Source organism: Cornus florida, unplaced genomic scaffold, assembly GCF_030987335.1.
Source record: "Cornus florida cultivar Cherokee Brave unplaced genomic scaffold, ASM3098733v1 CherokeeBrave_3.0.0_Hap2_Chr03, whole genome shotgun sequence".
Lineage (NCBI taxonomy): Eukaryota > Viridiplantae > Streptophyta > Magnoliopsida > Cornales > Cornaceae > Cornus > Cornus florida.
This window is the reverse complement of record NW_026775573.1, coordinates 92366280-92380828: the sequence shown is the minus strand read 5'-3', so window position 1 is coordinate 92380828 and position 14549 is coordinate 92366280. Positions and strand designations below refer to the sequence as shown.

At 36.6% G+C, this 14549-nt stretch overlaps 1 protein-coding gene across 4 annotated transcripts in view; it reads left to right on the top strand.

The window, feature by feature from the left end:
- The window catches only part of LOC132300879 (alpha-1,3-mannosyl-glycoprotein 2-beta-N-acetylglucosaminyltransferase), a 57921-nt gene that overhangs the window by 17021 nt on the left and 26351 nt on the right, over positions 1–14549 (top strand). For all 4 annotated transcript variants that reach the window (XM_059798156.1, XM_059798154.1, XM_059798157.1 and 1 more), the window contains 8 exons: positions 3819–3853; positions 3974–4050; positions 4149–4194; positions 4296–4358; positions 9642–9708; positions 9796–9864; positions 9962–10031; positions 10130–10191. In XM_059798156.1, the coding sequence (XP_059654139.1) occupies positions 3819–3853; positions 3974–4050; positions 4149–4194; positions 4296–4358; positions 9642–9708; positions 9796–9864; positions 9962–10031; positions 10130–10191 (489 nt within the window). The remainder of the gene's footprint in view (positions 1–3818; positions 3854–3973; positions 4051–4148; positions 4195–4295; positions 4359–9641; positions 9709–9795; positions 9865–9961; positions 10032–10129; positions 10192–14549) is intronic.

Here is a 14549-nt window from a genome sequence, read left to right as displayed (position 1 = left end):
AATTTATAACTAAGCAATTCAATGGCTTCTGTCGAAGCATCTTGTTGTCATGAATAGAGAGACAAACTGATAACTCATTCTGGAGTGAATGATGAGGAACACAAAATTTGAGGAATGATATAAAATTATGCTTAGAGGTAAGAGAAGGAGAGAAGGGAAAGGAAGATCTACAGAAATTTCTCTTATTCTTGTTTTGTTGGATGGGGGGGATCCCATTAGAGAAGAGAAGTAGCTAGAAAATGTTAAGCATAATTTTTTCTTGTCTTGAAACTTGTCTCCCAAAAGATAGGCGAAATGAAAGAAAAGTGGTTGCAGAAAATGCTTCCATTGTTGATTATGTGGTTTGCAGAAAATGCTTCCATGGTTGATTATCTCATGATTTTCCATGAGACCATGGTCAAGTGGTGACACTTGTATCAGCAAAATTGGCCTGTAACCAGAGACCCAAATAATTATAGTGTTGGAAATTGTGTCTCAATTCCTATTCTAATTATGTTTCTATTTTAGAGTTGTATTTTGTTGCGTAATTTTTTTATTTAGCAAGTCTTGGCCTTTAAGAAATTATAATCCTTGTCCAACAAGGAATTGGTTTTGGAATTCTATAAATAGGCACCTAGGTTATGGGTTGAGAATTATGAAATTGAGAGAGATGTAGTCTCATGAGGGAGTTGATGGGTAGAGGTAGTTTATGGGTTGGTAGAGTAGGGATCCCACTGAGGTTCACTGGTAGCGAGAAGATAAGCTTGTGGAGTGGTACATGGGGAAATGACATGTATGCGGTGTTGGTACTCTATTGTTGTAATATCTCTTTGAATCATAGTGTAATCTCTTCTCATCCATGCAGGGGTGGAGCCAGAAATTTAAGATTGGGGGGGCTGGATTTGAACTATGTAACAAAAATTAAAAAAAATTTATAAATCAATGGAAATATATATATTTTTAAAGTCATAGTATATATATGTTGAGAAAATTCAAAAATGAGAAAAATGCAACTTAGAAAAAAAAAAAAATGATTTTAGAAAGAACATTATGGAGAAGAAACGTAAAAAAATAAGCATTGTTAGAAAATCAATTTTCCTTTATCAGTTGTTTCAGTTTTTCAAAAATCTAATTTTTGGAAGAAGAAAATTAAGTACTTTGATTCCACTAGGGAAATATATACCTAGATGAAAGATTAGAAAAACATAATGAATTTTAAGTCAAAAAAAATATTTTAAATTCAACAAGATTATTATTGAGTTATTAAACAAGATACAAATGGTTATAAAATTTGTTATTTAGAAAGTTATAACTAAAAGTATTAGCATATATGATATTATTATTGTTATTGAGAGTCTTACAATACTTTAGTTTATCTTCTTTCCAAATATTCCTAGGACTTGCCATTAAAGATTGTTATATAATTTTAGATATTTTTCTTATAAAAATACCATTTTACAAAAATGATTGACAAAAAATGGTATTCCTTTTAAAAAATGGTAGTAGCATGCATTTTTACCAAACATGAGGGAACATTAGTTATTTTATTCCTTTTTCTCTCTCTTGAATTAATATTATAGATATTGTACGTGTATATATAAATAAAATAACAATGTGTTGCGATAACGAGTATAATAATTATTTACCAAAAATATTTATCAAAAAAAAATAATTATTTACCAAAAAAAATGTCTATAATAATAATGAGCTTAAATTTTTGTTTCATAATATTTGAATTTTTAGAAGTATAGTTGAAAGAGTGCAAGTTGAAAAAATTTTAAATTTCAAGGAGACAAACTAATTTTATTTTGGGTCAATACATGTGTTTTGAAAAAAATTGGGGGGCCAATGCAAAATTTTAATAAATTTTAGGGACAAAATCTACAAATTAATTAATATTGTGTTTGTGTGTGATTGCTTTGTTGGCTTTCATTGGATCTTTGTGTTCGCGTGCTTTCGCTGCCCCAACATATAATAATAATAATAAAAGAAAAGAACGAGACAACTAAGAAGCGCACTGTTGGTACTAGTCACAATTTCTTCTTATTACACTTGTCACGACTCGATATTTTGATTTGATAGAAGGAAACACGAGTCAACTGGCCTTTTTACTACTGCTACTAATAAAGATTCTTCTGTACCTCATTCTTTCCATTGACAAAGGAAGAAAGTCTATTTATTTGTCTTCAATTCTACTCCTTCCTAATTGTATTTTTTTCTTATTTTTTCAGCATTTTTCCTACTTGTACACTATCTAGTAAAATTTGTTGTCATAATGCAGCATCCTTTTTTGATGGTTTCATGGATGTTTTTATAGCTTTAATGCAGAATACAATATATCTATGCACATACTGATCACATTGTTATTCTGGGTGGTGGTAAATTACTAAATTGAGCTGCTGGTTAGTGGAGACTTTGGTTGTTTTCTTCGTATGGATGTCTGTATCACCAATAGTTTTCTTGTTTATGTGCTGTTAACTAAATTGTTTTATTTTAATAAACTTCATCTTATGCATCTTTTTTCCATTGATTTATCACTATTTCAGATCTGATTTTTGACACATTTCAAGGCTTTTGGCACAAAATCTTAGCTTGTTACCTTTTTCAGCCAGCACATTATTTTTCCATTTGAAAATGCTCATGTGTATATATTTGCTTACGATAATTCTTGTACTTTGTAATTTTTATAATCAAATCATCCTCTTGTTCTAGATTAAGAATAAGTAGTACTGGATTATATGCACATAATCAGTGACAGAGAGGGAGAAAAGAAGAGGGGGGTGGGGGGGGGGGGGGGGGGGGGGGGGATGGGGGGATTTCTTGAAGAATAATTAGATAATTAGATAAAAAAAATTGAAGATAATTTTTAACAAAATAATACATAAATGAACTTTATTTTAATTGATTATATTTTTGTTCATTACATTGACAAATTTTTTTCCCCTTAAATTATTACATTGACAATTCCTCAGTGAATTTTTATATTAAGCAATATGTTTATACAAATCGAAGAGAACTATGTATATTGAAGTCGCACAATTATACAAAATAAAAAAAATTCAAATGTGTGCTTGTATTCTTGTTTATCCCTCATTCCCTTTTACAATGATTCAGTGAATGCTATTAAGAATTTTCTAATAAATCAACTTAATTAGAAATCAACAAACTTAGGAAGTCCTTGCTTGCAATTAAAAAAGAAGAAGTAATGATTGAAACTTGTTTTTGTATTAGGATTGAAGTATTTTCAGTTAGGTTCTCCAAATCAAAAACTAATTGATAATTAGATTAAACCAAATAATTAAGAGAATTGCACGCTTTACAATATGGGTCTTCACATTTTTATAACGGGTATATATTTATGATTTTCATGTATCACAATGCAATAAAAGAGATATAGAGAAGAATATTTTATTTAAGATTTTTTTTTTTTTTTGGTACCTTCTTAGAGGTTGGGATTTTTCATTAAAGAAGAAAAAGCTGAAAGAGAGCCTGAAACACAACTAGGAAAAGAGAGGATTAAAGCTATGGATATGTAATGTCAAATGATCAGTGGGACATTTTTAGAATTTTGTATATACAAAATGAGAATATAAAAAATTTGAGGGGGGAGCCCCCCTCCTCTCTCTTTGTAAATATATTCATATTAGACTTATTTGCTTGTATGCATGTGTGAGAGTCAGTTCTAGGTTGTTTGCAAGCACGTTGTCAAATAATATCAAAGGTTAGGTCTATACCATGCCTATCTCTCCCACACCTTGAGTTGGCAGGAGCAACACTGGGTACTGGCTTGTTGATTGTGTGGGTACATGGTTTGATGTTTGTTATATTTTCTTTTGCAGGGAAAGACCTTGAAAAAATGATTGACAAAGTACAGGTTTGGACGAAATGAAGGGTTTAGCATTTTGTTTCCTTCCTTTCCTTCTATTTGATTTTAGTTTTTCTCCGCTTAGAAATCATCACTTGAATTCCATGTCCTTTCTGATAAATTGATCAGGTGCCAGTGGCAGCCATAGTGGTTATGGCTTGCAATCGTGCTGATTATCTGGAAAGGACTATCAGATCAATCTTAAAGTATGTCTTTGGTTTACGAGCATTTTTCTCCTGCTTTTTATTCAGTTATGGATATTTCGGAAGTTGAACACCGTTTGGACATTTCTTACATTCTCTAGATACCAAAGTGCTGTGGCTTCAAGGTATCCTCTTTTCGTATCCCAGGTGCTTACCATGACAAACTTAAGTTGTCTCATTGGTATGATTCTTACATTTTAGAGGAGGTTGAGGGACAAAACAGCTAAAAGTTGTTAATTTTTTCTTAGGATGGGTCAAATCAGGATGTCAGAAATAAGGCTTTGAGCTACGAGCAGCTCACTTATATGCAGGTATGTAAATTTTTATTCTATGTGCATGCCCAGGAGCATGGTTTGGAGGATCTGTATCCACACAATGTTGATTGTAACTATGGCATGCTGTCTCTGATTTGTCTTTCATTAAAAAAAATATGTATGCTTTCCTTCAATCCACCCAGAAGTCTTTATCGGTTGATCGTTCTGTTGCTGCTGCTGAGAGGCAGTCCTTCGACGCTTTGGATCAGATTGTCCTTGATTTCCGTTTCAAGTCCTAGTATCTCGGATTCTCCCACCGCCGTCCAATTCATTCTCAACAATCAAAGATCACTCCACTACTTCTGAATAGTTCTGTAGTTCTAGCGCAGCTATTTTACCTAATGGATGGCATGATTCCTTGATCAAAATGCTCGTTTTTTGAAACCTCATCAGGAATCACATGCTGGGCAAATCAGGATAGTTATTTGAATTTGGCCTCATAGCCACGATTTTGTTCCTCTGCACCAAGTCAATGAACTCGTTTGCTTTTGTATCACATACCACTTCTGGGAAATATTTCTCAATAAATATTGCCTCAAAAGCAGCCCAAAGTCATATATTCCTTCATGTTGGTCCTCTTAACACTATCCCACCACCTATGAGCGTGTTCCTTAAATTGATAACTAGCCCCTGCCACTCTCAACTCATTAGGTACAACTATAGCATCCACTTTCTTCTTAGGGCCCGTCTGGCATTGTGTTTGAATGAAAAAAGCGCTTGTATTAGTAGAGCTGTCATAAAATTGCTGTTAGTAAAGTACTTTTCACAAAGATAGTTGAATCCCAAGGGGTTGGCTCAAGTGGTGAGTCACCTGGTTCTGGTGCCTCATGAAGACTAGGTCTAGGATCCGACACCTCAAAGGGTTCTGGGAAGGAATTTTTAATCTGTGGGGAAGATAGTTGATCTTGCCTAATCCAACTGTGATCAAGCTTGGCTCGACTGCATTTCAAAGGGGTTTGAGCTCAGCTTGGCGATCTCGATAAGCTTCAACTTGATGAGACAAGATCGAGCTTCAATGATTCAACCGATAGATCTTTACGAATTCACCCCAAAATAATCCTAATTCAACATTGATTCAAATCTCATAAACAAAGAGAGACAGAACGAGAGAGATCAGAAAGAAATGAGAGAGAGTAGTTGCAGGTACGATTAAGAGATTTGTAGTCGCCGGTGTGATTTGGTGGAATGATTTGCCAGCTTGATAGGGCTTGCAGGTCGCAACAATCTTCTTTTGTGATATCTTCTCTTCTTATCTTCTCTTCTCTTGCGGCTAGGGTTACTCAGAATGAGGGGGAAGATTAGGGTTTTGTGGTTTATATAGTATATGAGAGTTGAGCTTGGGAAGGATAGTAGGCTTGGCCTGTTTTAATTTTAAGAGAAATGTATTGGGTCTCTTTTAATTTGAAGAGGAATGGGTTGTGCTAGGTTGTTTTAGGCTCTATCTTTGACTAATTTAAGGCCCAAATTTATTTATCTATTAGTATATATAATTAATATAGATATATATTTATATATTTTCGAGCTCAAATCGAGTAGATTATCAAGCTTGTTCACGAACACGTTCATGAACTAATGAGCTGAGCTAGGGGATGTTTGAGATTGGCTCGTTTAATAATCGAGCTTGGAAATTGTATTTTAGCTTGGTTGGTTTAAATAAACGACAGAAAAATAACAAGATTATGCAAGCGAGCATAAAATATAACATATTATATTCACAATTCAGGTCATTTCACCGATTATCGCAACCACATTTATTTTATTATTTTCTATTGAAGATTTAATGGAGGAATCAATGGAGGAAAATCTTTCAGTAATTGATGTTGTTTCCTATTATTGAAGATTTGGTGTTACTAGAGGAATCGGTGGAGAAAAATCCTCCTTGTTTCCTATTTTCTAATTCTTTCCATTCTCATAATTTCTTTTCCAAAATAAAGGAGCCTCCACCATTTTATTATGTATGTATTGAGAGAGTATTATAAAAGTGATGTAGCCCTTCTGGCTCCTTGTGCCATGGATGTAAGCCCTAGTGGTTGAACCATGTAATATATGTGTTCTTGTTTCATTTTTCTCTTCACTTCTATTTCATTATTTATAACATGGCATCAAAGCCTAATTTCTCTTCCTAGGTTTGAACCCCTATGTTGGGGTATTCCCTTAGCATCTGAAATGTTGCTAAGGGTTTCTCGGTACTATTTGTGACTCGTTTGGGCTGCCGGTTTGTTTGGCAGTAATGTTCTTCGCCTTTGCCGTGTCTCCGGCAGTTTTTATGGACTTGTTTGGGTTGCCAGTGTGTTTGGTAGCATTGTCTTCATCTTTGCCTTCGTCTTCGGCAGTTTTTATCGAATTGTTTGGGCTGCCGGTGTGCTCGCTAGCATTGTCCTCGCCTTTGCCATATCTCCGGTAGTTTTTGGTTAACTTGTTTGGGCTGTCAGTGTGTTCGGTATCATTATTCTTTGTCTTCTCTCTTCTCTCTTCATGATTCACACTTGTTGTTACTCGTCATCTTAATGGCAAGTTGGGCATTCATGCTCCAACTTGAGGGGGAGTATTGAAGATTTAATGGAAGAAAGTTTTTCAGTAATTGATGTTGTTTCCTATTATTGAAGATTTGGTGTTACTAGAGGAATCAGTGGAGAAAAATCCTCCTTGTTTCCTATTTTCTAATTCTTTCCATTCTCATCATTTCTTCTCCTGTATAAAGGAGCCTCCACCATTATATTATGTATGTATTGAGAGAGTAATAGTGACTTGTATCTCGTCTGTTATGTTTTCTGTGCTCGTGAATGGTTCACCTACGGGTTTTTTTGTTAGCTCACGTGGTCTGTGACAAGGAGATCCATTATCGTCTTTTCTTTTCCTTATTGTCATGGAAGGTCTGAGCAGGTTAATGAGAAAAGCGGAAGATTTGGGTTACATCAGGGGGTTCAGAGTTGGCAGAGATGTTGAACATCAGATGCAGATTTCCCATTTGTTGTTTGCGGATGATACGTTAGTATTTTGTGATGTTGAAGTTTCTCAACTCAGATATCTTAGGTGCATTCTTGCTTGCTTCTAAGCGGTTTCTGGGTTAAAGATTAATGTCGGAAAGAGTGTGCTTGTCCCAGTGGGGGATGTCCCAGATATTTCCTTCTTAGCTGCTGTCCTAGGGTGTGGAGTTAGTACTTTTCCTCTTCCTTACTTAGGATTGCCTTTGGGAGTTTCTTCTACACGAGTTAGGAATTGGGATCCAGTGATTAATAGATATGAGAAAAGATTAGCAGGATGGAAAAAACAGTATCTATCTGGGGGGGTTGGGGGGAACTACCTATTTTTTATCTTTGTTTCAAATTCCATGCTCTGTTGCTGAAAGGATTGAAAAAATTCAGAGGGATTTTCTTTGGGGTGGAAGGGGAGAGGAGTTTAAGTATCATCTTGTTAATTGAGATCAAGTTTGCCAACCGTTGAGGTTAGGCGGGTTAGGCATTCGAAAAATCGTTCCTTTTAATCATGCTCTCTTGGGAAAGTGGTTATGGAGATTTGGAAGGGAACGTCATCGTCAGTGGAGAAGAGTTGTCTCGTGTCGTTTTGGTGAGGAGAGTGGGGGCTGGTCATCTCTTCCAGTCACTATTACGAGAGGCGTTGGTGTGTGGAAATTCATTCGGAAGGACTGGGATGTTTTCTCCACACATATTAGATTCAAAGTTCGTGATGGCAGACATGTTCGTTTTTGGGAGGACCTTTGGTGCGGCAATCAGTTGCTGTCTCACTCCTTTCCTAGACTTTACAGTATTGCAGCCAATAAGTATGTTTACGTGATTGATTGTTATCAACTTGATAGCAATGGAGTTACGTGGGATGTGCGGTTTAGGCTGCCCTTTCAGGATTGGGAAATGGAGGAAGCTTGTGTTTTTTTGGATACGTTGTATAGGCAGAAGGATATTGGCAGAGGCTGTGATGATATTTTGTGGGTTCCTTTAGCTCATGGTCGATATGGCGTCCGATCTATGTTCTTCTGTTTGTCCAATTTCGTTGGTCCTGAGTTCCCTTGGAAGTCTGTTTGGCGTTCTCAAGCTCCTCTTCGAATCGCATTCTTTGTTTGGACTGCCACATTGGGGAAGATTTTGACATTGGACAATTTGAGAAAGAGAGGCAACATCATTGTTAATTGGTGTTGTTTATGTAAAGCTGATAGTGAATCCGTGGATCACATTCTTTTGCATTGTCCTGTGGCGTATGATTGTTGGAGTTTTATTTTTTACATGTTTGGTGTTTTTTGGGTAATGCCTAAACACTCCTCACAATTGATTAACGCTTGGAAAAGGTGTCCTGTTAAAGAACAAACTCGTGATTATTGGAAGATTGTTCCACATTGTGCCTGGTGGTGTTTGTGGCGTGAGAGGAATAATAGATCCTTTGAAGGAAAAGAATCGTCTTTAGCTAATTTAAAAATTCATATTCTTCGTTCTTTGTTCTGTTATGTAAGAGGAAATGCATGCTCCTCAATTGATGATTTATTTGATCTCTTGGATTCTATTGGTCCTTAGACCTTTTTTCTTCTTGTATTAGGGACGCGTTCCCCTTTTGAACGTTTTTCTAATATATTTTTACTTATCAAAAAAAGAAAAAAGAGAAAAAGTGATGTAGCCCTTTGGGCTATTTGTGTCATGGATGTAGGCCCTAGTGACTGAACCACGTAATAAATGTGTTCTTGTTTCATTTCTCTCTACACTTCTATTTCATTATTTACAACATTCTCCAACCATCATGCGCTTTCTTAGGATTGAACCGATGGGCACAGCACCGCAGCCAACTGTTAGGACCCACCCCATGCTGAGTATATATTGTCTGCTTTGCACCCTCTTGGCGCTCACGGTTTTCAAAATGTGTCTACACAAATAGGAGACTTATATGTGCCCTCCCTCCCTCATTGTCCTGAACTTCATGGGTTTTGTGCACGCTTCTCCCATATTCTGACTAGGGATTGACTTTGATACTGTCAATTAGGACCGTGCAAATATTGTCCACCTTGCACCCTCTTGGTGCTCACAGTTTTCAAAACATGTCCACCTGGGTAGGAGTTATCTTCCCTTATAAGTGTCAGTAACATCTTCCCCAGGCAATGTGGGATGCCAAATGTTATTTTGCCTCTGTCTTTGAGCTTGAGGCTTAAACCTGAAATCTTTTAGCTATTTGTATTTTTGTATTAATCCAAAAAAGTATGTTCTAATATTTCTTTGAAGAATAGTTGTAGTACACTGGCTAATTAGGGCTACCTTGAGGCCTAACTTCAGTTTCTTGCAGCACTTGGATTATGAACCAGTCCATACTGAAAGGCCTGGGGAGTTGATTGCATACTACAAGATTGCGCGTAAGGATTGCTCTTGATGTTTTTCTTCTTTTCTTTTTCCTTTTCTGATATTTCTTCTCAAAGCTTTTAAACACTGGTGTTTTCTAGGTCACTATAAATGGGCATTGGACCAATTGTTTTACAAACATAATTTTAGCCGAGTTATCATACTTGAAGGTGATGGTCTTGCTTTAAATTATCTTTTCACATTATTCCTTTGTATTTTTGCTGGGAAATGTGAAACACTATGCTGAGAAATCTTCAACAAGTGCAGATGATATGGAAATCGCCCGCGATTTTTTTGACTATTTTGAGGCTGCAGCCGTACTACTTGATAGTGATAAGTGAGTCCCATATGTGAAGTCCAACTCTTTTAGCTACATTTGATTCAGAAACACTGAATATTTATTTTATATGCTTTTTTGAAATGAAACCTCAATAGGTCCATTATGGCTGTTTCCTCATGGAATGACAATGGACAAAAGCAGTTTGTGCAGGATCCTTGTAAGTTCCTTTGTAATCTTATCAGTATTAATTGTATTTATATACAAAGTAAGCTAACTGATAAACCTGCACAATGGATACAATTAGCTGTAGTTATTTGCAATAATTCTGAAGTTATTGTTGCTTATAATGTTTTCTGGAGATTTCATTTCCCTTTTCTATATATTTGGATGTGACGTAATGGAAAATGATTGGAGAAGTATTATTTGGTTTAGTCCTAGAAACTTTAATGATTGGTTGTTGCAGTCGTTGGAATCTCAAAATTCATGTCATTCTCAAGGCATAGAGTTTTCATCTAATCGTTTGGTTCAGATGTAAGAGTTGTAGTTGGCTCCAAGAATCCGATTCTGTTATTCTCTCTATGTAGGATTTCTTGTTTTTCTTTCGATCTCAACCCACAGCCTTTTGGCCTTTCCATAATGCTTGTACTCCTTTAACATGAACCATATCGATCCTTAGTTTTGTAATCAGGGGAATTATATTTTGCATGGTCAAACCATCTCATTCTGGTGCTCATGTCTCTTCCCTAACTGGTGCAACATGTAACCTCTCATAGATGCATTTTCTTCATGTATTCAGTTAATTAATTGATTAGATGTCTCAATTGCAATCATATAAACATATAAAATAATAAATAAAATTAAGTAGACGTAATATATTTCATCAGGGAAAAACCATGGGAACTAACCCAGGCAGATCAAAATCCACTATATGAGAAAGAGATTACAGACTAAGTTACCAGACTCTACCCAAGAAACACCTAGTGCCTCCTCAATCAGACTTGCTTAAGATCTCCCAAATGCTCTAGTCACTGATCCATCAACCGTCTCACTCCTCACACAATCTGCTTCTTCGTGGACTTCTGATCTCCAACGACTAGTGATGTCTGATCAACTTGCTCTTTGTGAACCACTCAGTTGATGCCATGAATGATAATTTCAATTCTGCTCCTTAGTTTGCTTCTCTCAATCACAGATAGTATGGCAATCTACACCCTAGATTGATTCTCAAAGTTTTCTCTCTAAAAATATAATTTCGCTAACTAATATATAAAGAATTGAAAGCTCTTATTGGAGATATTTTAGACTGATTATAACATCATATTTATAGCCACCATACTCATGTAGTATGGTAAGTAAAATCCTCGTTCCTCGCGCAATTTGCTTCTTCGTAGACTTCTGATATCCAATAACTAGTGATGTCTGTTCAACTTGTTCTTTGCAGACCACTCAGTTGATGCTCTGATGGATAATTTCAATTCTACTCCTTAGTTTGCTTCTCTCAATCACACATAGTATGGCAATCTATGAAGAACTCTAGATTGATTCTCAAAGTTCTCTCTAAAAATATAATTTCTCTCAATAATATTTAAAGAATTGAAAGCTTTTATGAGAGACATTCTGGACTGATTATAACTGTTAGAACATTTATATGTAGATATGTATATTTATGTTGGGGTCAGTTTGTAATAGTATGTAGAGTTTGTGGCCATTATGCAAATAGGCCTTTCTTGTCTTTGTATATAAACCCTTTTATGTTTAGGGTTGATGATATGAAACTGAGGCTGTGCCTCCACCATTTTGCTCTGCTCCATCTGCTCTCTCCTCTCTCTCTTTCATCACACATTAAACCTTTCACATGGTATCAGAGCAACGATCCGACCATTGTCGTTGCCACCAAAGCGTGGAGAGTTGCAGAAGTACAGAGGTCCCATCCACAAAGGTTCTCTGTTCGCTGTTGCAGAGGACTCAAATTTTTTTTTTTAGTTCTTTCTGTGTGTTGGCTTCAACTGTCAGACAACCCCTTTGTCTTGTACCTCGTATTTGTCGCTGTTGAGTCGCTGTCTGTGTTGCCGTCACAGCCTCTTTGTGTTCAGTTGGTCGGTATTGTTGCTGACGCAATTCGGCAGTCACTACTTGTGTTGGGTTTCCGACGCCGCCGCAAGGGCTAGGGTGTGTACTAGCCTCGAGTGTTGTTATCATTGCTGTGCCATTGTCACGAATCAGTGTGCAGATCCTAAGTGCTGTGTAGCCCATCGACGACCACCCCTGTGTAGTCGCCGTTTGTGACTGAGTTTGTGGTTGGCGGCTTCTTTGAAACTGAGTGTGGTTTTTTGCTGTAGCCGAGAGATTTGCAGTTGCTTCTCGTCCCTTGGCTGTTAATTGATTTGTGGTTGGGGCTTCGCCTTGTGGAGGTCTCGATTCTCCATTTTTGGACCTCGGATCCTTGTTTGTTTGTTGTCGGCAGCAGATTGTGGTCCTCGCCGGCGCTGATAGTGAAGAAGAAGGGTGGGGTTTGGTTGCAGGCTTGAAGTTATCCCAAACCAGGTTATGCTATCCCGATTCGGTTTCACTAAAACCGGTTTTGCAGAGATCCGGTTCAAGCTCAACCTGATTCAGTTGACCCGACTCATTTACAGATCCGACCCATTTTGGATCCGGTAGACCAGTATTTTTTTTTTTTTCAGTTTCTGTTTTTTTTTTTTTTTTCCTCCTCTGTTCCTGGTCTTCTATTTTTTTTATTTTTATGTTTTTCTTTTCTTTTCTGTGACAACCCGGGTTTTAGGATTTAATTTATTTCATTATATTTTTAGTTGTCATAATTAATTATTTGATTATGATTGGATTTACCCAATTAAGACATTTAATGGGTTGGTTTGGTTTCTTTGTTTTGCAATTGTATATATTATATATATATATATATATATTTTTTTTGTTTGCATCTGACGGTGTAAATGGGAGCTAGCAGCCAAAATTAAAAGAATGGAAATGGTGATGATTTTTGGTGCGGGTCCCACTGATGAGTTAGTTGATGGGTTGGTTTTATGATTATATATATATATATATATATATATATATATATATATTTTTGCTTGTCTGAAGGAGATGCACCAACTGCCGCATGAGAGGAAAGAAAGAAGAAAACTGTGATAGTGCCGTGGGACCCACTGGAGCTTTGTTTGGCTAAAAATCCATTTGGTCTGGCTGATCACATGGCTTTGTCTAAAGCTTTGGAGAGATATTTGTGTGGTTTGACTTTGTCCACAATATATATGCAATTGTATATATGTTATATAATGCATTTGATGGAGATAAGAGTGGGCAAGTGGACGAAATTAATGGGATAAGAAAAGGTAAAAAGGAAGATTGAAACTGTAATGATTATCTTTGATATTTGTTGGTGAGTTGTGTGAATGGTGTCGGTGGAAAAGTCTTTAACTGCTGAGTGTGTGTGTGCTTTGAGTTTGTGTGAGCAACAGAGATAGAAAAGTTGAGATGAGAGACAGTGAGCCGAGAGCTCACAGAGGGAGAGAGGCAGAGAGGGCCGAGATTGAGGAGGGACAGAGAGAGAGCTGAGAGTTGCAGAGGAGGCCGGGAGCTTGAGGCTTTGATGATCCAGTGAGGAAAATTCTTTTTCAAGGTAGGGGTGTTCTAATTCACTCAATCTTTGGTTCTTGTGATTCATTTTCCTATAATTAATGTACAACATGCTTAAATGTGATTATTCTTTGGAGAAATTTCTTTAGTGTTGTATATTAAATTTGTATATCCATGTGGGTTTCTATGTGAAAGTGATTTGTGAGTAGATAGTTGTTAAAATGAATAGAGAATCATGCTTAAATGGTTGTGTTTTAAATTCTTATATTTAATGGCTAAAATTTGATTATTTATATGCATGTTGTTCTTCCATGAGAATTATCTTGATAAGCTTGTAATATTTATTAAAGTTGATTTGCATGATTTTACGGCATTGAGACGCATGAAGCATTCATGCATTCATGCATTCATTGGGAAAGAAAAAGGGGAAAGTATTTTAAAACAAAGGAAATTGTTTTTGGGAAATGATTTTTGATGAAAGGTTTGTGAAAACCGGACGCCTAGGAGGCGCCTAATGGTCCGGGGTATTAATGTGATCTAGAGGGAGGTTGAGCTACCTAGGCCTAGACGACACCATGGAGGTGCCATATGGTCGGCGAAAGCTAGCCAATCCTTCCCTCGTGGCGCCATAGAGGTGCTATGGGCCGGATTGCATTAACGGTTTGGAACGGTATAAAGGAATTGTTTTGAAAAACGGGGAGCGATATTGGCATGGCATTGCATCTCATTAGTATACTTGGTGTATGAGTGATTGGATGATATTTGGTTATATGTTAGTTGTGGTGTTATTGAGATATATACATACATATATATATATATTCCCTATGGCATGATCCCGTTTGCCTTTACCTATTCTTCGTATGGATTCACGGGGTCATAAGAAGTGTGTCTTAGACACTTCCTACTGAGCTTATGCTCACCCCTTTATTATTAATATTTTTCAGGATACGGAAGGGAAGTGGCGACGATGCTCCTCCACAG